This window comes from Yarrowia lipolytica, chromosome 1C (genome assembly GCF_001761485.1).
Source record: "Yarrowia lipolytica chromosome 1C, complete sequence".
NCBI lineage: Eukaryota > Fungi > Ascomycota > Dipodascomycetes > Dipodascales > Yarrowia > Yarrowia lipolytica.
Genome location: NC_090772.1, coordinates 419522 through 439737, shown reverse-complemented (window position 1 = coordinate 439737; position 20216 = coordinate 419522). Strand labels below are relative to the sequence as shown.

The window sequence follows — 20216 nt, the reverse complement described above, 5'->3', positions numbered from 1 at the left end:
CCAGTATTGAGCAGAGTGAGCAATGTGAGCAGAATGTTTGTGGTGTTTGGTAAGCATTGATATCCAATAAGTATTTATTGGATCGAAATGGGTCATTGCATGTTGCAAGGCTGCAAAGAGTGTTGCTGTAGCGCCAGTAGATACGAAGTTAGTTGGGAGTAGTTAAGCGGACAAGTCACCTGGGGGTCATAGTCGGGCTTTTTGAAAACTTTTGATATATATATATATATTTATAAATAAGCCACATTGAAATAAATTCCTTCAGTATACTGTAGGACAGCAATGTTTATATCATTGTCTATCGGATTATCCTGTTATAACATCTCTTCTGCATTCTCAGAGAAGCCATATTACTTAGGCTTTTAGTTAGTATCAATTTGGTCATCCTTGGTGAGCCTAACAAGTGTCTCTTTTGCCGTCCTGTTTAAAGCGCAATTTAGAATCGAACTGGCGGTTGTGATACTTAGATATGTTAAGTTTTTTTAAAGTAAATCAAATTAAATTTGTTTTTATATTATATACTGTAACATTGAAGGTTACTTGGTACCATGAACAAGTGTACTTGGGAAATTCATAGAACTATTATCAGTGATTCAGAGGCAAATTCGACAAACCAAACTTATACTCCCGGTTATCCATGATTTCTAACTTGGAAACGTCAATTTTTTTTACTGACTCTGCCCTCAAACTACTTCGACTGGACTCCCTTTCTCCCTCAGATCACATGACTTGTCCCAGCATGGAACTCTATTTTTCGCATCACCACCATTAGAAATACACCATCCACACGACACGCCATAGTGATAGTGATTCAACATCGACACCATGAATCAAGGGCAGGGCCAACAGAATCCGAACGCCGGCAACGCCCAGGGTCAAGGTGCCCAGGGCCAGGGCCAGGGCCAGGGCAACGCCCAGAATCGGCCTCGGTTGAACCCCCAGCAGCAACTCCGAGCTCTCTACCAAAACTACCATCAGGCTCTTGAGCTGTCCCGGCAGAGTGGTGGCCAGCAGCATTTTGTACACGCGCAGCGGCTGCGCGAGTTGATTACTCAGGTTGAAGGTCGAATGAGACAACAGATGGCTCGTCAGGGTCAAGGACAACAGGGACAAGGTGGTCAGCAGCAAGGACAACAGGGACAGCAGCAAGGTCAACAGGGCCAGGTTCCTCCGCAGGGCCAGGTCCCTCCGCAAGGAATGGGTATGGGTATGAACCAGGGCCAGAACCAGGGCCAGAACCAAGCTCAGGGCCAAGGTAGAATGACCCCCAATCCCCAGGCTACAGGCACGCCCAACCCTGGAAACACACCCAACCCCGCTAATGCCACTCCTAACCCCTCCAACCCCACAAATAACCCACGGATGAACCAGCAGCTGCTTCAGGCACAGACATTCTTGCTGCGTCGACAGCCTCCTAACTTCAACGAAATGACGTACGAGCAGCAGCAGACGTTCCGGGTCAAGAACCTCGAGTCGTCACGCCGAACACAGCACGAATGGCAACAATCCATGGAGCAGATGCAGCAGGTCATTGGCGACCCCAACACTACCGATGATCGTCGTCAGCAGCTCCAGCAGCAACTGGACCAAATCCGGCTGAAGAAGGAGGGTCTGAGAGCCATTGAAATTGTGCTCGGACAACAGCACGCCGCTGCCGCACGAGCCCATGGTGACGTGAGCGTGACTGGAGCTCAGGGCCAGGGTCAACAGACTCCTAACCAAGCCCAAGCACAGGTTCCCCAGAACCAGGGATTGCGACCCATGGGCCAGATGCAGGGCCAGAACCAGATGCAAGGCCAGGGTATGAACCAGGGCCAGATGAACCAGGGTCAAGGCATGGCCCAGGGTCAAGGTATGGGCCAGGGACAAGCTCAAGGACAACGACCCATGATGCAGATGCGACAAGGCCAACAAGCTCAAGGTCAACAGGGTGGCCAACAAGCACAGGGCCCAGGTATGCCCCAGGGCCAGGGTATCCAAGGCCAAGGTATGCCTCAGGGTCAGGGTATGCCTCAGGGCCAAATGCGTCCTGGCCAACCCCAGGGACAGCCCCAGGGCCAACCTCAGGGCCAGATGCGACCTGGACAGCCCCAGGGCCAGGGTATGCCTCAGGGACAAGGTCAGGGTCAGATGCGACCTGGTCAACCCCAACCCCAGGCTCCTCAGGCTGCACAAGCGCAGGCTGCACAGGGACAACAGGGCCAGGGCCAGGGTCCCTCCTCGCGTCCTAACCCTGCTCAGCAGCAGCAGCCCTCGGCCATGGTTTCTCCCACCAGAGCCGCCGTCAACCCCTTCCCTATTCCCCAGCAGCTTCAGGCTCGTCAGGGACAGGTTCCTCCCATGGCTGCTCGGCCTCGAGCCACTCTAACAGGTGGAAACGGAGCGCCTCTGCCTTCTCTCAACCACCCTCCCCACACTCGAGCTCCCCCCGTCGATATGATGGGCGACCGAGTTCTGAGCAAACGAAAGCTGTCGGAGCTAGTTCGATCGGTGGCTGGAGAAGATGCCGAAGCTACAGTTGATGGAGACGTCGAGGAGCTGCTGCTGGATCTCGCCGATGAGTTTGTGTCTTCTGTTACGGCCTTTTCGTGCAGACTGGCCAAGCATCGAAAGAGCGATACCCTGGAGTCCAAGGATCTGCAGCTGCACCTGGAGCGAAACTGGAACATTCGAATCCCCGGTTACAGCGGTGACGAGGTTCGAAGTGTGCGACGACTGGCTCCCACTCAGGGCCATGTTCAGAAACTCGCGGGTATTACCATGAGTAAGGCTGTGGCCAAGTAAGGATAAAAAGGTTGTGTATAAAGAATATATGTATTATAGAAATAGTGAGATGTAACGAACGAAGTACCTAAAGCCGAAGATGTTGCCAGGCGGACCAGTAGCATGTCGGGGTACAGTACATACTGTGTTGTACTTGTACCGATAGTGGTGATGTCCCTGAACTGCTAGTCAACAACCCATGATGAAATGGCTAAGAAACAGGGCAACATGTATTTGTTTCTATCCAAACAATCCCCTTGGAGGAAACTGTTGATGGAGCTGACTAATATGGCAGTTCCGTTCATAGAGACAGACACGATAGAAGATGATACAGTTCAAGGTGGAGATACCCAATTTTCTTGAGGTGATGAAAGTAGAGAGAAACAACATCACCAATTTACAATTGTTATACCCTTGGAAACCTCTCGATCTAAACACAGATGCCTGCAAATGGACATACTGCTTCAGAACCCACCAAGATCTCAAAAAGAGAGGCAAGACGAGAAAAACGAGAACAAAAACGTGAAGCCAAAAAAAATTCCAATCGCTTGAACAAAAAAACAATGACAACCGAGAGATTCGAACTCTCGCCTCCGAAGAGACCAGGATGTTGTGTTAAGGTGTGACCTTAACCTGGCGCCTTAGACCGCTCGGCCAGGTTGCCGTTTTCTTGATTACTAAGAGTGCGAGGAACCGGTATGTTACTTTTGTTAATAAAAAATTGGACAAATTTGCATCTAGAGCTAAAATGAGATTCCTATTGGAATCCTCTATACTGCTTATGTTTTATGATGCATTATTGTTTGTCCTTCCTATAGTATATATGCTATTATGACTTGCTACCTATGCTAATTAAACTTTAACAAATTACTTCAACAGTTCTTGTGAGATTTTGTATTTGTTACCAACCCAAGTACTGCAGTGTACTTGTACTTGTACTTGCAAGTACTCTTAACATCAATTCTCGTCAGATTAAACTCAAACATGATCAAACTTTACTGAACAAAAAGATCTGGTGATGATGTTGTCACTCTGGTTGGTCCAACAATGTCCAAAATATTTCACATAAAATGACTCAGATTCGAACACGTCACGGTGCCTTACGTTCTGACTAACCTGTAGAGTTTTCAGCCGCTGATATCGTGTTAGACTCAAATTAGTACAGGGATTAAGTTGGGATCCACTTGTTCCATGCACAACCGTGAACATGCTCTTTCACCCACAAATCACTACGAGTACCATTGACAATGTCAGACCTTGATATCACCTACTACTCGCCCAAGGAGCTGCTCGAGTCGCCGAAGCTGCTGGGATACATGGATTTCATCAACTCGTGCTACCTGCCTCTGCATTTGCACTTTCATACCTTTACCACTGCTCGGTTCTCTGATCTCGAAGATTTCAAAACCTATGTGCGGGACGGGAACGTCACCCTGGCCATTGCCCGTGATATTTCGACTCAGGACATTGTTGCTGCCGGAGGATACAAGCGAATGAGCGACACCGAGGCTGAATTGACTTGCATGTCCACAGACCCCAGACTCGGAGGAAGAGGCATTGGAACGCACATGGATAAGGATCTGGAGAAACACGCACGCAAGAACGGATTCAAAAAGATGCACGCCATGGTCATTCGAGAACATGGACGGGTAGTTGAGTTCTACGAACGGCTCGGATACGTCAAGAAGAGTGAGGAGCTCATCAAGCCCGGTGGAACTTTTCCGAACGTGGTGGAGGTGAATGTGTGGTACATGGATAAGGATCTCTGATGGTAAAACAGCCATGATCTGTTGTGGTCCTGCTTTATCCGATCTGTTGAAATGTTTTTACCAGAGCACATCAACTAAATGACTGTCTAAAACACAGGCTCGGCTGAGAAAGACGTTTAGACAAATAGATAGGTTACATTTGTATGCTCGTTAATTTTGCTTTAAGAACTACGATACAGAACTGGCTGTTTCTAGGTACGGCGGTTGTCGTCTCATCTTTTAATTCTCCTCAATCCGTTCCTCTTGACAGTGGAACCGCCAGTCCATGGTGGTCTACTGACGGTCTGTCCACAACATGGATCCTTCAGTCCTTCAGTCCTACAAGGCCATGTTTGAGAGCCTTCTGTCGACCACCCCTTGTATATGTGACCATGTTATCCTGCTCGCATACCTAATAACAGTCCGATTTGATATTCCAGAAAGTCAGCTTCCGTGTATCAGTATGATATCTTGCTTCATGTCAGAATAGTGAAGTAAAACATATGATAGTTATGGCGCACGATTTTGGTTACTATCTATCGATGTAGTTATATTTGGAGACATCGGAGACGTCGTTTAAACCCCTTGGACGTCCTTTCTGTGATAAGTGTCAGCATTAGTCCTACTTTACAGTACTTCATGCTTTCACTACAATACACCCCCCACAGCATTACAATACATATGATCCTTGTCTTCCGTCATTCAATGTTAGTATACAGTGTGTCTAGTCTTCGGAGGACCATTTTGCATCCATAGAGGTGGACAGCTTGGGCAGCGAGTCAGACTCTGCAGAGTCCACCGAATTACCCTCCTCCGTCGCACCCTCTGTCGCACCCTCTGTCGACACCTCCTCGACTCCCTCCACCCTCGATTCAGTCTCAGTGTGAACACTTTCACTATCACTGCCTTCTCCTCCTTCAGTGTCACTTATACGACACTCTCCAGTTTCGGTTGTGACTCTATCGATAGCCTCCTCAGTCACATCCCCTTCGGTACCGTCCTCTTCGCGACCGTGACCATCGTCAACCATTCCCATCATGGACCCGACAATGGGCTGCAGATGGTCTTTTTCAATCTCGCCAAAGGGATCGCCAGATTCCTCGATCAATTCATCAAGGCCCCCACCAGACCATCCCTTTCGAGCTACGCCTTCATGGATCTCAACCTCCGCTCGTACAGCCGAAGAAACACTTCCAAGAAGAGTGTCTCCTGCCAAAGAATGTGCCTCCCACATATCTTGATAGTACTTGCCCTTGAGAGCGTCCAACCCGTCAATCTCGGCTGCCACGTCCATCAACGACTGTCTGTAAGCAGCTAGATCACGTGCCCGCTTTTGCTTCGCGAACCCTCGCTGTTGCTGCTCCTTTTTGCGTAGCTCCGCAGACTTGCTCACGTGACTAGACCGGTACTCGGAGTGGATCTCAGCCGATCGCTGCTGAAGACCCTTACCGAGGGCTGTTACCGGGACAACAAAGTTTTTGTCAATTGTGTCGCCTAGAATCTGCTGATGATTGGAAACCAGCAGATAAAGCCCTGCAGCAGCCTGGAGGCCGTCGGGAACACCTTTACAGTGAGAAAGTTGTTCCAGGGCACCTCCAAACTCAGCAGAGGCACGTGACACGAGATCGAGAGCGTCTCTGTACTTTTGCGCCGCCTCAATCACGTGATTGTACGCCTCTCGCGACTCCTTGATGTGTTTGGTGCCGATAATCTGGCTTTTGTCCATGTCCAGAGGCAGTGATGACGGCGGCATCATCGAAGGGAGCGAGTCCCCTGTTTGTGCCGTTGCTGCCGAAAAGTGCGATAGCCGCGACGTGGTAGATGCATCACTAGGACGGCGTTTTCTGGTGAAGGAGTAGAATTCAGAGAGGTGGGAGTTTTCTGGGTTAGCATCAACTACTATGAGTAGCACACTCAAGATAAAGGATCGCGATTACTTGAGTGGGACAATCAATGGGGATATCATAACAGCTGGGAGCGGTTAGGTGCAAGCTGTGACTGGCACCAGCGAGAGCGGCATTTATGGAACAAGCAATTGCAGGTGGTAACTAGGATTTCTCAAAATGTACAGACGAGCACAGGAAGTAACGAGATCGTTGATACTGTCAAAGTGACGCAGTAACGCGGCGACATTGTGTGAAACATGGCGAGATTGTCTGACTGGTGATGGAGTGCTGAGAAGACCATGGTGATGGACATGATACAAGTCTGGCATCTACAGAAACACCACCGAAAAACTAGACAGCCTGTATCACTGCGACGATAACCATTGACGTGGGTGCGGGCTGTAGCTGAGCCGCATTGCACCAGCAAGTTATCTGATATCGACATTGATAACAAGGATTTGAACCACTTGGTATGTGTCATGGACATACCTGAAAGTCCTCTGCAAAAATTCCTGGTTCTTCTGGATTTTTCGGGCATGTTCTCTGTGGTACCATAGTCGCCTCTATGTCAATGTAACATCGGCGTAGTGTAGTAACTCTTTGATCATATCTCAGTCATAACAGCTGCCGAAGTCATATCACTCCTTCGGTGTGTGTCACGACATCGTTCACGTCACAGTCCCCCCATTTGTGTCACCCGAGACGACACCAGTGCGAATTTTTCCATATCGTCGATGGTGTGCTCATCGCTCGTCGCATATCTGTATTGACATGTCATGGTTGTCGAAGTCGTGTAAAAACTAGCAAGGCACACGTGTCCTGTCACATGACCCGTTCTCCGTATGCCTATGTGACTTCCACGTGACTCGACTTGCCCATATCCCCTTCCCTTTCGCTTCGAATACTCACCCATCGGCTTTGATCAACAGTAGAGGTTGTACATGACAATGCTGATGGACATGCAGGTTAATTAGGCCCTGAGTCTGTCACGTGCAGCGCGGCCAGACGAAAGACTATACCACGTGATCCAGACATCGCAGAGAAAAGAGGGAAGATGCGTTCCGCTTGGCATCGCGTGAAGAGTATTTTTGCTGTTTTCACATTTCACTACTACCCACTTTTTGCACCGTTGCGATTCCGACTTCCATTCTCGTCGAATCCGTCGAATCCAAGCTCTCGCTAAGAGCTTAAACGCAACTCTATGGGCTGCGGACTCCGATTGGTACCGTTGATTCAGATGGTTTGGGGGTGTTTTCTGAGCGAATTTCTGCATAAATATGTACTCCTTGAGACGGAGAATCCAATGGATTTTCCAGATTTGAAATCAGATAACTTTTGGAGGAGCAACATAGACTCTACACCGAGCCTTGAAAAATAGCAAGAACCGGATATATGAAAGATCTGAGATGATCCAGAAGAGGTATTGGAATTCTGAAAACAGCCGTGAGATCCCCTCGGCTAGGATATTTCAATAAAATGACCCATTTCGTCATATATTCTCTCCTCCATCCCCCAACCCCCTGCGTGGCTAATCACGCTAAGTCGGAATGTACTAATTAGACGCAACCCTTGCGAAACCCTTTGAGAATGTGTGTTTCAGCCCAGTCACGGGATAGCCTTATCGATAAGATCCATGACGTCATGGGCGGTAATATTCGTCACACCAGAAATATCAAGCTGGTTTCCGCGGTGATCATATCTCTACCAAAGATGGTAATGGGTGAAGGTACTACTATACCGTATGTACTTTTACACCGACGCTGTATTTGCTGTACTCGTTGGCGGCAGAACGTTAGATCATGAGATTACGAGTACAAGCATTAGTAAGAACCAAGAACCGTAGTACTGGATGAGAGAGTATCTGGTAATATCAGACAATTGCAAAGGTTTTGCATTGAAACCCCAGACGTTTCTTACTCCAATCAACTACTGTAGTACATACCCCTTACTAATCTCAGTACTGTACACGTCGAGCTCAAGACTTCTCCTTCCCAGTGGTGCCTGTATAGAGGTAACTCGAGGTCAGACAAGAGCACTACAGTACTGCATCAGCTCAGAAACTTTCGGCGTATACTTAAGTCTCGATATTATTCAGCCACATTAATCAAGTTCATCCAGAACTCCGATCTCTCTGACTTTTACTGAGACTGCCAGACTACATATGTACAGCAGGTGTTTACTGTGGTAGTGTTCTTTGGTACAGAGCCCACAGGCTGATCTCTACAGCTTTCAACAAATCAAAATTAGAGGGATCGCACATGTTTTCCCTTCTCTACTTTACTGTAGATGTGTACCAGGTGCTTGTACTGTAGCTCTGTCAGAAGGGTGGTACCATACGCGCGATGTTCAGAACACATCCAAACTACACCACGAATACAAATAACGAAGTATTACTACATTTGTCAACTCCAGTGTGAATAAGAGTGGATTCTAGCACTCTCCTTTTCCCCCTGGTCGCCCCAAGTTGGTCTGTCGTCTCTACGTCTACAATCTCAAATCTGCGCGAGAAGCCCTTTGGCACTTCTCTATGTCGTTCCTTCTGAATCCAAACAAACATCAATTACCATCTAGCATGCTCAGCATACGTCTACTTGTACCTGTTTTCACAGTTCTAACACCAATCAGTCTCGGGAATGCTTAAGCCTTCTCCTTCTTGTCGGCCTCGTGCTTGGCCCACATGTCCTTGAAGGTGGCGCCGAAGACGGTGGTCTGGACGGCCTGGGAGGTGGTCAGACCAAGAGACTTTTGGTACATGATGATTCGGCTCAGCTGGACGGAGGCAGTGCAGCCCAGGAAGAAGTTGACAGAGGCCAACAGGTAGTTCTTGGGCTTGATGATCAGACACCATCGGGTCCAGATGAAGCCGGTGGCAAACAGAGCGGCGTTCTGGGTGCCGGACAGAGTCTCGACAGGTCGAGCAAAGTCAGAGATACCGGCAATGACCAGAGCCCACTTCATGACGGGGGCCCAGAAATGGACCGTCTTGGGGCCGGTCTCGGAGTTAAGGTACCGGGTAAATTTCGAGGCGTGTGCTGCGGACATTGCGTGCTTTTTGTGCTTTTAAAAGTCCTTTCGGGGTCTTTTTGTGTGTTTGTGTGGTGATGGAGATATGACTGATGTGCACAAACTGATTCCAGTGCGTCTCTGGCTGTGTGACTGAGGGTCAAATTAGCTTTTTCAGACCTTAATTGTTGAGCGTTGTGGGTGAAGGACGCAGAGTTTGAGCTGTTTGAGGTATAATCCGTGGGGGGGATGCGATTGAGCGCGTATCAGTAACCGAACGAAGAGGTGTGTTAAGTTGGGAGATGAAAGAGGGGAAACAAAATATAAAAAAAAGGCGGATATCCACGTCCATTTATACTATTTCTGCTGTATTTGTGTAATTATCCGCAGCTAGACAATATCTCAACCATGTCCGGGTAAGTTGCACCACTAGTGTGAGTGAGTAAGTGAAGACACCAGAAGCGCAATACGATAATGGAGCTAATCAAGAGGCCTTTTTCGGTGTTGAAAAGATACACGATAATTCATGCCAATCTTGCATCTGATGTGTCTGTTTTTACTTGTCCCCGCGTCCTATTTCTGCCTGTTCTATTATGTTTATGTGTTGTGCATCTGTATCTCCGGGGTTCATCTCAGTGCAGTTCCCCCGCGATACCATCTAAAGTGTCTCTACTTGGACACTTTCAGCTTTGATAGAAATACTATTGGTATTTTCGAGATCCCTGGATGGTTCTGGTCACGATGATATCATCATCTCTTCAATTGCTGTTGTTCTTGGATTGCAAGAGTCCCCATTATGACAGTCTCGCGCACCCCCAAATGACACTTTAATTTTCAGAATTCCGACACTAGCTCAAATCGAACTCACGGCCACCTCCCAGTCCACTGTCCAATCACAAACTTTAGGATCCAGGTATTGTCATAGAGAGAGTGCTACAAGGAAAGGTTCGATACTCACATCAATCACACTACACAAAAATGTCCGCAGCACTCCGAGAAATCCGATTCCACCTGTGCCAGAACGGCTCCTCGTCGGCTCCCCTGCGACAGTTTGTCAAGAACCAGATTGGTGCCTTCCAGAAGGCCAACCCTTCCACCAAGGTGCTGGTTCGAGAGGCCAACGGAGTCAAGCCCATTGTTTTTGCCCGGTTTGGTGAGTACAAAAGAACAGCTGCAAGTGAAGCGAGTGCTGGATCCAAAAGCAGCTATCCGCAGCTGTGAGCACAGCGAGCTGTTGTGGATAGCCGTTGAATGAGACAAGGAATACCGAATGACCACATGAACTTATGTAACACTGCGACGACTACGAACAAAGGCATTGCCCGAAAAACGAACAGAGATATCCAGAGAGTCATTTACGAAGAATGGCATCTAAAGAAAGACATCCAACGGATGACTGGGAGCAGTTACACCCACGACGCGACTCGTGTTTCCGACCTACACGAACGAACTTTTGATATTGCGAAGTCGAAGTGCATAATGGTGACAGGACTGTCATATGAAAATGGTGTTATATTCACGACTACTTGTGACTTTTTTACAAGGTACCTGTTTGGACTGAGGTGTATCAGTGATTGGAGAGATATCCGAGCGAGAAGTTAGGTTGGACGGACACGAATAGGAAGAAAGCCCAACACTAGTTGGTGTTGATTGTGTAATGTCAGCAACTTCCCGTTCTGTATAATTGTGGTATTTCTGAGGAAAGTGGGTGGAAGTATGGGTTGCGTTCATCGGAAGGTCAAGACAAAGTGGCTGTATTGGTTAGAGCGGATTAGCCTTGAGGTACTCTCTCGTTTGTTTACGACTGGGTTGGACTATGGACTTCTGCACACCACATCACTCTATTGTTTTGACTGATACTCGACGTTCGAGGTGGTGGAGTTCTTGGTGCCCATGCCCTTCCTGTCTGGCGGTTTCTCAATTTCATGCATTGATCTCTTCAAGTGTGAAATGGCGTGTTCAGCTAGATACTGTCGACTGCTTTCCCAGATCACTTGAACTAAACCTCTTTCTCTCTTTCTCATATCTCCATTACCTTATCTGGTTTCAAAGTCGCTCCATGTTTCTTACATTCGTTGTTTCAACCTTGATCTTGGCATTTCCTGTCATCCGTTCGTCGTTATATTTCTGTTCTTACTCTGATCCTCTTGGACAGGATATCAATTCACATCCTCCATTTCCATACTAACACAGACCACGGCCATGAGTCCAAGATTGGTCTCGACGTGTCTTCCGAGAAGGAGGTCGCCGAGCGAGTCAAGTCTCTGATCGAGGCTAAGTAGAGCATGACAATTGAAGTAGTTTTATTGGGTTGAAAGTGTAGACAAGAAATGGTGTATATACAGTATGTGTATGATGCGATCATTCAATTGTATTGTAATAGTCGTTCATACAGGTACAGTATGTACAGTAGTCGTAAGTGTAAACAATCGTGAAGCTGATATCCCATGCCCATGGGAGTTCCTGTATATTCGTGTAGTGATTCGGTGCTCGCATCTGATGTTCACGTCTTACCGGCTCCGCTAATTATGTTCCGTTCCGTGTTAACGCCGTAAAAGCCGATGCATTGGTGGACATGTTCCAGTACAAGTTACTGTACAGAACTTCTACAGTACCCGTAGATGCCCTAATGGTTGAATTGAGGTCGGGAGGGGATATCGTACAAGCCTTTGACTGTCATCGCTTCACTTCTTTACTCGTGCTTTTAAAATCCCACTCAATTGACTAAAAGTATTCGTGCTTGCATCTTCATCTCTATGCACCTTGAATGGGAGTTGCATATATGTCACTTCCAAGTGAGAGCTCATATCTCGACGAAGACACGTTCAAGGGATTCTGGGAAGTGGATTCGATCCATAAAGACATTTTTACTGATTTATCAGGGAAAAATGGTCATGTTTTTTTCTCGAGCACGGCTAAATGAGCACATTCGGCTGAAAACACAGCTTTGTTAACTAACACATAGAAAACGCCTTTGAAAGTCAATACTGGAGCGATGAGAGGAACAAGAGTGTTATATATGTCACAAGCGCAAGAGTATTCCATGTCACAAGCGTAAGAGTTATCTATCTCTTACTTAAATTATTCGTCACTTCTCATGAATGCGCCATTCTCAAGGGGCTAAATGGCGCGTGTAAAAGTTTATATGTATTGAAGTTTCTTCTACATCAGCAGTTCTGATCAGTTAAAAAGAGGGTATCACGTTTCGGACTTGGGTCCTTTTTTGTTCTGTAGAGACTGGGTTGATGGAAGAAACAACTTCTTGACTTTCATTGCGACACGACAATTAATAAACGAGATAGATACCACATGGAATCATTTAGATTTTATAAGTAACTCTAAAAAGTTAGACGGAGACTTAACTCCAGCGACGTAGATACTTGACAATATGTGGCTGTAATACGTCCAAAAGAGGATCGATGCTTCGATGGCATACGTATGTCCCATTATACACATCTGTGATACAGCATTGGTCTCTTCTTCACGTCACTGCTACACCTTCCGTTTTGAGTGGGATGCAGCAGATGAAGATGAAGCGAAATGACCTTGGATGAGTTGATTTATGCAAAGAAAAGCCATGAATCAATGTATCAAACAGAAACTAACCAATTCACAACCCGCTCGCTCCGATCACGTGACCTACAGACCCTCATATCCATCTCATTCTCACACAACTCCCATGCCTGAACTCTAATACACGTCTCCCCTAAACTTTGCACTACATACGTGACAGTTACTTTTGTACCCAAAAACCAAACCCACACTCACTCCTTAGTGTACCTCTCACCACACCACACCCCACACTACATCTTCACTCACTACAGAACCGACCATGGAAACCGTAGTGACGACAGCGACTATTGCCGCTGCGGCCGTGTCACCCTCTCCGACACCCTTCACCACTCAGCATCTGGCCGGCGAGCAGATTCTGTCTAAGCTGCATGCCATTGCCTCCTCGGCAGCATATTGGGGAGAGAAGCTGCCCGGCTCGGCCGTGGTCAAACGATACATTGTGTCCTCGCATCAGAATGACCCTGTTAGAACCATCTTCGAGCTGCTCTTCTTCCTGTTTGCCGTACGATACTTTGTGGCGTCCCGATACTCGACCTCTAATCCCCACCACGTCAAGTTTACCGAGGCCGACATTGACGAACTGGTCGCCGAGTGGGAGCCCGAACCTCTCGTACCCAAGACTACTGTCCTGGAGGAGCTGGACATTGGCTCAATCCCGCTGATCCACGGCGAATCGGGCCCCGTGGTTGACGTAGAGTCGGCCCGGGTCGGACACGTCAAGCGAGCCACCAACCTGGCCTCTACCGACTTCCTGGGCTGGGCACGTGACCCCGTCATCAAGGAGCGGGCCGTCCAGATTATCCGTGAGTACGGAGTCGGCTCCTGTGGCCCCCCCGGTTTCTACGGAAACCAGGACATTCACGTTAAGTGTGAGCGGGACCTCGCCCGGTTCTGCAACTCCGAGTCTGCAATTCTCTACGCGCAGGCCTTCAACACCATGTCTTCTGTCATCCCCTCGTTCATGAAGCGAGGTGACATTGTCATTGCCGACGACCGAGTGGCCACTTCCACCCAGAAGGGTCTGCAGGTGTCGCGAGTCACCCTGCGATGGTACAAGCACAACGACATGGAGGACCTCGCACGTGTGCTGGCCAAGACCAACCACGAATTCCGAAAGGCTCCCCTCACCAAGCGATTTATTGTCACCGAGGGTCTGTTTGAGAACACTGGAGACCTCTGTAACCTCCCTGAGATCATCAAGCTCAAGTACCAGTTCAAGTACCGACTGCTGCTGGACGAGTCGCTGTCATTTGGTCTCGTTGGATCTACCGGACGAGGAGTGCTGGAGCACTTCCAGGAGAACGGACACCCCGAGCTCAGCCGACAGCAGATCGAGCTGACCGCAGGCTCCATGGCCATCGCCTTCTCGTCAGCTGGTGGCTTTGTGGCCGGCTCCGATGCCGCCGTCGAGCATCAGCGAATCGGATCTAACGCTGTCACCTTCTCGGCTTCCATGCCCGGATACCTTGCTGCCGCCTCTTCGCAGGCCATTGAGCGATTGGAGGAGGATAACTCGCGTGTCGTCAAGCTGCGTGAGAACACCACTCACTTCCGAACCTTTTTGGAGAAGCAGCTGCAGGCCGCCCGAGTTCTGGGCTCCGTGGTCGAGTTTGTGTCATCTCCTCAGTCGCCTCATATCTTGATCAAACTGAGTGATGACTTCCGGCCCGAGACCCTGACGTCGTTCGTTGCTGCCGAGGAGCTGCTTCAACAGATTGTCGATCTGTGTCTGGCCGAGGGTGTTCTCATCACACGTCACAAACGGGTCCCCACGCACGAGATCATTGCGCTGGAGAGCATGCTGCGAATCGAGGTGTCTGCTTCATTGAGCACTCAGCAGCTGGACGAGTCTGCAAGCATCATTGCAGGTGTTGTCAAGAGCATTTCCAGTGCGTAAACACATACACGGCGTACGACGAAGCATGATTGCGTGAATCTGAGAGGTCCGCGCATAGGAACAGCCCCAGAGATTTTAAAAGAGGTGCAAGTTAGGAATAGATCATTAATATATCATAAGAACAGAAGGAAGAACGCGTGAGAGTGAACTGGAATGTACAAGTATTTCAAGTAAGATACAAGCCACCATAGGTGCAAGTCCAATACATGGTGAGAGGTCTGGCCCTTTTATCTACTTTAAGGACCTATGAACAGTTTCGCTGGTTAGAAACACAGCATGTGCACTGACTTGTACAATACGCTGCCAAACCGAGGAGAGAAAGTCTGGTTTGTGGTTCCAGACATAAGATGCCGCCAGAGAGAACTCTGCAAACTCCCCGGCGTCCCATCTCAAGTGCTTCATCTGGTGACACTCTCGCTGTTCAAGTTCTGGATCTCAACATCTTCGTGATCAATGACCACAGGGGTGTGTTTTCAACCTGTGGACGTTGTAGCGGTACTTGTACGATACGGAATGCTCAGAGAGGTTAGAGAGTCTGACTAGAAGTCTCGCTAATGGTTAGTAAAAGCACAAAACACTAGGATTTTATTACTATTCTCGACAAAAGTAGTAACCCAGTAACGAGCTGTTCATCCAACAAATCCCAGCGACCGCACAATGTAAGAGAAAAAAAAATTGGACGACACCGGAATCGAACCGGGGACCTCGCGCATGCTAAGCGCATGTGATAACCAACTACACCAGACGCCCAAGAAAATTTAGTGACTTTTTGAAAAAGTTAGACATGATTATCTAAATGCTGCTGACTCAGCAGAATAAAAAAGAAGCTGTATTTGCAGTCGAGATAGGAGAAAAGACGCCAATGAAAGTGTTAATTGTGTGTTAATTACATTCTAGCTAGTATCCAGAGAGTGATTTTGTGTATCTTAGACCCCGTGTCCCGTATACTATTCCAGTGTTGAGCACCGTTGAGAGAAGAAGCATCTTGACGAGCCTCAGGGCAAGTATCAAGGAGATAATATTAACAAAAAATGGAATGGAGAGATGTGGAAATCCATGGGTAGAGATATTATCAGCTTTTATTATTCAAAAAGCCGTTCAGAGACACTCAACAACTCAACTTTAGATCATGGTCGTCGGTTCCACAATCGAAATTGATTATAGATATTTATAGAATGTACCGATGTTTTTATAGTCTGGTACATATAGATACAACGCAGTACAAGTACAGTACTTGTACTTATAGCACAAGAGAGCCCCACAGTGAGTGCTCGTCCACAGTGAGTGCTCGTCGTAAGAGCAATTTGAACATCGTCACCTGATTTATGTATCGCATGTTCCACAATCAGGCCACCTAATTGCTTTCAATCAATGTGCTTCCAATATTGATGTGGGTGTTCCGTCTCTGACATCTACTTGTACTTGTACTTGTAGGGCCCTTGAAGAGTCAGTTCGGGCCAGTTCGAGATGAGCTCGGGTCAGTTCGGTGGTCAGTATAATTAAACATATTGTCAATATTAAATAATAGATCTTTTATATTTATCAATGGGGCACTGAAACATCACTCGAAAGAAAGTGATACCAAGCGGAAGTCCTTGGCCAGGGGATTATAATCATACGGTTCATACTTCTATAGCTCATTCATATCACACCTGAACTCCGCTACATACACAGCCAGTCAAATCCCACCCGTTCGCTTCAAGCGTCTCTCGTCTACGACATGTACAGTGTTTTAGTTAAATATCATCAGATCGTTATATTAAATAGGCCATACGAGCTAGGAATGATGCTCAGTGGTTGTTAGTTGTTAGCTAGTTATGCCTTGGGGACAGGAACCCCAGGGACTCTACTGCTTGCCTGAGACAAGGCATGCCAGCCAGGAAGCTGGCCGTTGTAGACATTTTTGGTCATTTTTCGGACTGCTGGCTCCTTGACCAGCTGCTGCAGAGACACAGGAGGGGCCAAGGAGATGGATGAGACGCTCTGGCGTCGCTTGAGCCACAGACGAGCGGCCTCCGAACTGATTTTGTTCATCTTTTCAGCTTCGTCAGTTGCGTCCACCAGGCAAGGGTTGGAAACCGTCTTATGAAGCCGAGGACGAACAGTGGTGTTTTTGAGCTGGAATTCGCGCGACTTTAGAGACACCATATCGTTACTGGACCGATCGCGAGTCAGAGACAATAGGTCGGCGGTGGAAGCCATGGGGGTCACGGGAGTGCTGCTTCCTCCTCGATCTCGCGCAAGAGCAGCTCGAATATCACTCTTGGCCCTGCTGTGACCTGGCAACCACAGCGGGGTCTTAAGGGGTGGAACATGCGGGACGTGGTCAGAATAACCCATGTGGTCCGAGTATGTCAAGTGGTGATGGTTACTGACACTCTTAGCAGTGCTGACATTGCTGGGAACAGTGTGGAGCATGTTGATGGGAGGAGTTGTGTTAGCAGAGAAGGCAATCACGGGGCTCACGTGGTTGACATCCAACACAGGCGTCACAGGAGTGATTGGACAGCTTGAGTTGGTGGTGTTGAGGGTATAAGTAGAAAGCCGAGTCCACTCATCCTGGGGACTCTCATGAGTGGGACTCTCTCGTGGAAGACAGTCGTGACGCTGAATATCATATGAGAATGAGTCACGTGATAATGGATCGTGTCCATGTGACTCACGTGAGGTCCGCTTCAATTGCTGCAGCTGATCATATGTCTCTCCTTCTCTAACAGTGCCCTCAGACACTTCCCGAGCCATCACAATACCCTGGGGTCGCCGCTTGAGTGTAACGTCACGTGAGAGGTCCACCTCAAGGTGCGACGAGTCACGTAAATCGGTATCCTGTGATAGCGACGACGTAGACTGTCGGTAGAACTCATCGCTTCGAAACATGTCGTTCAATGTTGTCTGTTCATCCGAAGCAGCAGAAATGACGGAAACAGAAGCCCCTTCGTCAGCAGGAACATTCTCCAAGGGGGTCGAAAATCTTTCCTGGGCATCTTCTAAACATGGGTAATCTCCATCTCCATGTTTTTCTTCCTCCCCACTAGACTCCTTTTTAGGTGCCCTTGTGTCCTTGGCATCATCCCTTGCTTCAGTAGTGTCTGGTTCCTCCAAGTCGACGGTTTTCGAGGAGTAAAAACTTTCACGGAAGTTTTTGAAGCTCCTCGACTTTCTCAACGACCCTGTTCCCTTACTATCTCTCTTTTCGCTCTTATCGGATGTCTCAATCACACTGTCTCTCTTTCGAACCAACTTACTCCACCCTCCAACATCCATATAACTCCGCAGTCTGTCTCGGTCGACCTTGAAACCCAGATCTTCGTCCTGAGGAGGCGTGTGAGGTCTATGACGAGTCATTACAGGAGGAAGACGGTTTTGAGCATCTCCTTCAAGCATATACCCCAACTTCTCCTTCCACATTTGCTGAGAAGCCTTGGAGTCAAACAACAACACCAGAGAGTACTCGGGCTTATCACGTGACGACGGCGTGTATGGCTTAGCAATCACCTCCTTATCCTTCTTTCTCAACAGACTCTTGAGTCGTCCAAAACTGCTCCGTCGTTTCTCTGAATCATCCACAGAGATGATAGATGTTCGTGACGACTCCAACGACACACGAGAAACTGACCGAGAGAGATTGGGCATACCAGAAACTGGGATGGGAATGGCTACAAGCGCATACTTGAGCTTGTGACGGAGCAGGTACGGGTTACTCAGCTTCTGGTCCACCAAAGTCCAGGTGTAAAGACAGGTGGGATAAGTCATGTGGTTCGAGCCGGTGCTGACAATCACATGATCAGGCGAACATGTGACCAGGGTATCGTGGATGGTCGGGTCACGTGGCTCGCCACCCGTGACGGTCTCTATAGCCACTGTTTTGAACTGTTGTCTTAGTAGCACGGTTTCCGAGTCTGTTTCGGTGAGAGAAACAGTCAGCGAGTGTCGTCGGGAAATGGGATTTTCTCGCTGCAGAGAGGTTGTAGAGTCGTTGCGGTCACGTGTCAGCATTTGGTGAGACGTCAGCAAATCGCCCATGCTATAACTTCTTGGTTCTTCTGGTGCAGAGACAAAAGAGTCCACAGATGTGTCCTCCGGGGGAGGAGTATGTGTCATATGAGTGGGCATGTCTGGTGGGACGATGTGGCGAGACATATGCTCATTTGTGTGCCCAACCTCCTCCTTTTCCACCTTGACCTCTAGGACGTTCAACTTCTTGACTTCCTCCAGTTGCACCCGCGTCACCTCCTCAACTCTCCCAACCTGCTCCACTTCCACCTGATCCATAGTCTCGCAATGTGGCCTTGTGGGCATGGAGAAACTGCGTCCAGATTTGCTCGTCACTCGACTTCCTCCCTTCCTTAATCCTCCTCCGGGTCTGAATTCGCCAGGTCGAGTCATGGCCATGGGAGTCGCTGCTCTCGTCGGTCTGGTCTTGACGCCAGCCAGAGTCAGACTCGATGCCCGACTCGCTGCTCGACTCGCGGTCCGATCAGGGTCCCTCGTATCCACTCTGTACGGAATCCCACTTCCCTTGGGTACCGGTGTGATGCGTCCTGAAGGCGTGGTTCTGCCGGTCGACGACGTTGATGTTGCTGTAGACATGCCTGGCTTGCCCTGGATGCGGATAGGAGTGGGAATGCGGGTTCTTCGGGCCCCCGGGGCCGGTGTGGCCGTTCTGGTTTTTGGATTAGTCAAGAACCGCTCTGAGTCCATGTCGTTAGTATGCTGTTGGTAGTGATGCGTGAATTGTGTGTGTATTGGTGTGATGCTGGAAGATGGGGAATATAAAGATGGTTGAAATGCAAGAAGAGAGAAAAAAATCAATGCTCAATCGTTAAAAAATGAACAACCAACATGTTTCATTCAAACCCACACAAGCCTAGTCCCATAATAATCTGCACTGGGGTCCCAAGTAGGAGCCCCTTGAACCATCGTCAGCATTGAGTTATCGTTTAGTTTAGGCACCTGCAAGCAGAGGCTATGCTGATCTCCCCGATTAGCGAGACGGCGGTTGGCCTTGTCGTAGTTGCAATAGGTCTTACAGGGAATATATAAAGACAGTTTTATAGAGCTAGACCAGGAGAATGTAAATATCTTTTCCGAATCTTCAAATATCTTCTCCTTCCTAACCTGGAGGGACCCAACACACTCCAATAAAGTTCAAAATAATAAAATTCGACCAATGACCTTGACAGACTAAAAAACGTCAGAGTAGAAGGTCGGGAAAAGTGGCTAACACCTAGGACGGTCTTCTAGTGTCGTCATGTGACCACAAGGCCCTCCGTTCCGTCGACCCCACCCCGATTCCGTCCTGTTTCGACCGCTTTCGACGCTCCACTACGTGAGATTCATTAGCTC

General features: G+C 48.4%; 7 protein-coding genes and 2 non-coding genes across 9 annotated transcripts; 3 read left to right on the top strand and 6 right to left on the bottom strand.

The window, feature by feature from the left end:
- Positions 1–825: 825 nt before the first annotated feature.
- Positions 826–2784, top strand: YALI1_C04389g (uncharacterized protein; the record flags this gene model as incomplete). The annotated part of the gene is made up of 1 exon (XM_501393.3): positions 826–2784. One exon carries the CDS (start codon positions 826–828, stop codon positions 2782–2784), a length of 1959 nt encoding a protein of 652 aa, XP_501393.3.
- A 543-nt stretch (positions 2785–3327) lies between these two features.
- Positions 3328–3427, bottom strand: YALI1_C04363r. The gene has a single exon. It is a non-coding gene; the product is annotated as a tRNA-Leu (tRNA).
- Positions 3428–4013: 586 nt separating this feature from the next.
- YALI1_C04351g (uncharacterized protein) lies at positions 4014–4547 on the bottom strand (the record flags this gene model as incomplete). The annotated part of the gene is made up of 1 exon (XM_068282193.1): positions 4014–4547. One exon carries the CDS (start codon positions 4545–4547, stop codon positions 4014–4016), a length of 534 nt encoding a protein of 177 aa, XP_068138294.1.
- A 688-nt stretch (positions 4548–5235) lies between these two features.
- Positions 5236–6935, bottom strand: YALI1_C04328g (uncharacterized protein; the record flags this gene model as incomplete). Its single annotated transcript, XM_068282192.1, has 2 exons — positions 5236–6392; positions 6887–6935. The coding sequence occupies 2 exons, from the start codon at positions 6933–6935 to the stop codon at positions 5236–5238; spliced, it is 1206 nt and encodes a 401-aa protein (XP_068138293.1).
- A 2099-nt stretch (positions 6936–9034) lies between these two features.
- On the bottom strand, positions 9035–9439 carry YALI1_C04302g (uncharacterized protein; the record flags this gene model as incomplete). The annotated part of the gene is made up of 1 exon (XM_501390.3): positions 9035–9439. One exon carries the CDS (start codon positions 9437–9439, stop codon positions 9035–9037), a length of 405 nt encoding a protein of 134 aa, XP_501390.1.
- Positions 9440–10378: 939 nt separating this feature from the next.
- YALI1_C04281g (uncharacterized protein) lies at positions 10379–11682 on the top strand (the record flags this gene model as incomplete). Its single annotated transcript, XM_068282191.1, has 2 exons — positions 10379–10552; positions 11593–11682. The coding sequence occupies 2 exons, from the start codon at positions 10379–10381 to the stop codon at positions 11680–11682; spliced, it is 264 nt and encodes an 87-aa protein (XP_068138292.1).
- Positions 11683–13232: 1550 nt separating this feature from the next.
- YALI1_C04265g (uncharacterized protein) lies at positions 13233–14870 on the top strand (the record flags this gene model as incomplete). The annotated part of the gene is made up of 1 exon (XM_501388.3): positions 13233–14870. One exon carries the CDS (start codon positions 13233–13235, stop codon positions 14868–14870), a length of 1638 nt encoding a protein of 545 aa, XP_501388.1.
- A 676-nt stretch (positions 14871–15546) lies between these two features.
- YALI1_C04241r lies at positions 15547–15620 on the bottom strand. The gene has a single exon. It is a non-coding gene; the product is annotated as a tRNA-Ala (tRNA).
- A 1065-nt stretch (positions 15621–16685) lies between these two features.
- On the bottom strand, positions 16686–19571 carry YALI1_C04201g (uncharacterized protein; the record flags this gene model as incomplete). The annotated part of the gene is made up of 1 exon (XM_501387.3): positions 16686–19571. The coding sequence occupies one exon, from the start codon at positions 19569–19571 to the stop codon at positions 16686–16688; it is 2886 nt and encodes a 961-aa protein (XP_501387.3).
- Between the last annotated feature and the right edge of the window lie 645 nt (positions 19572–20216).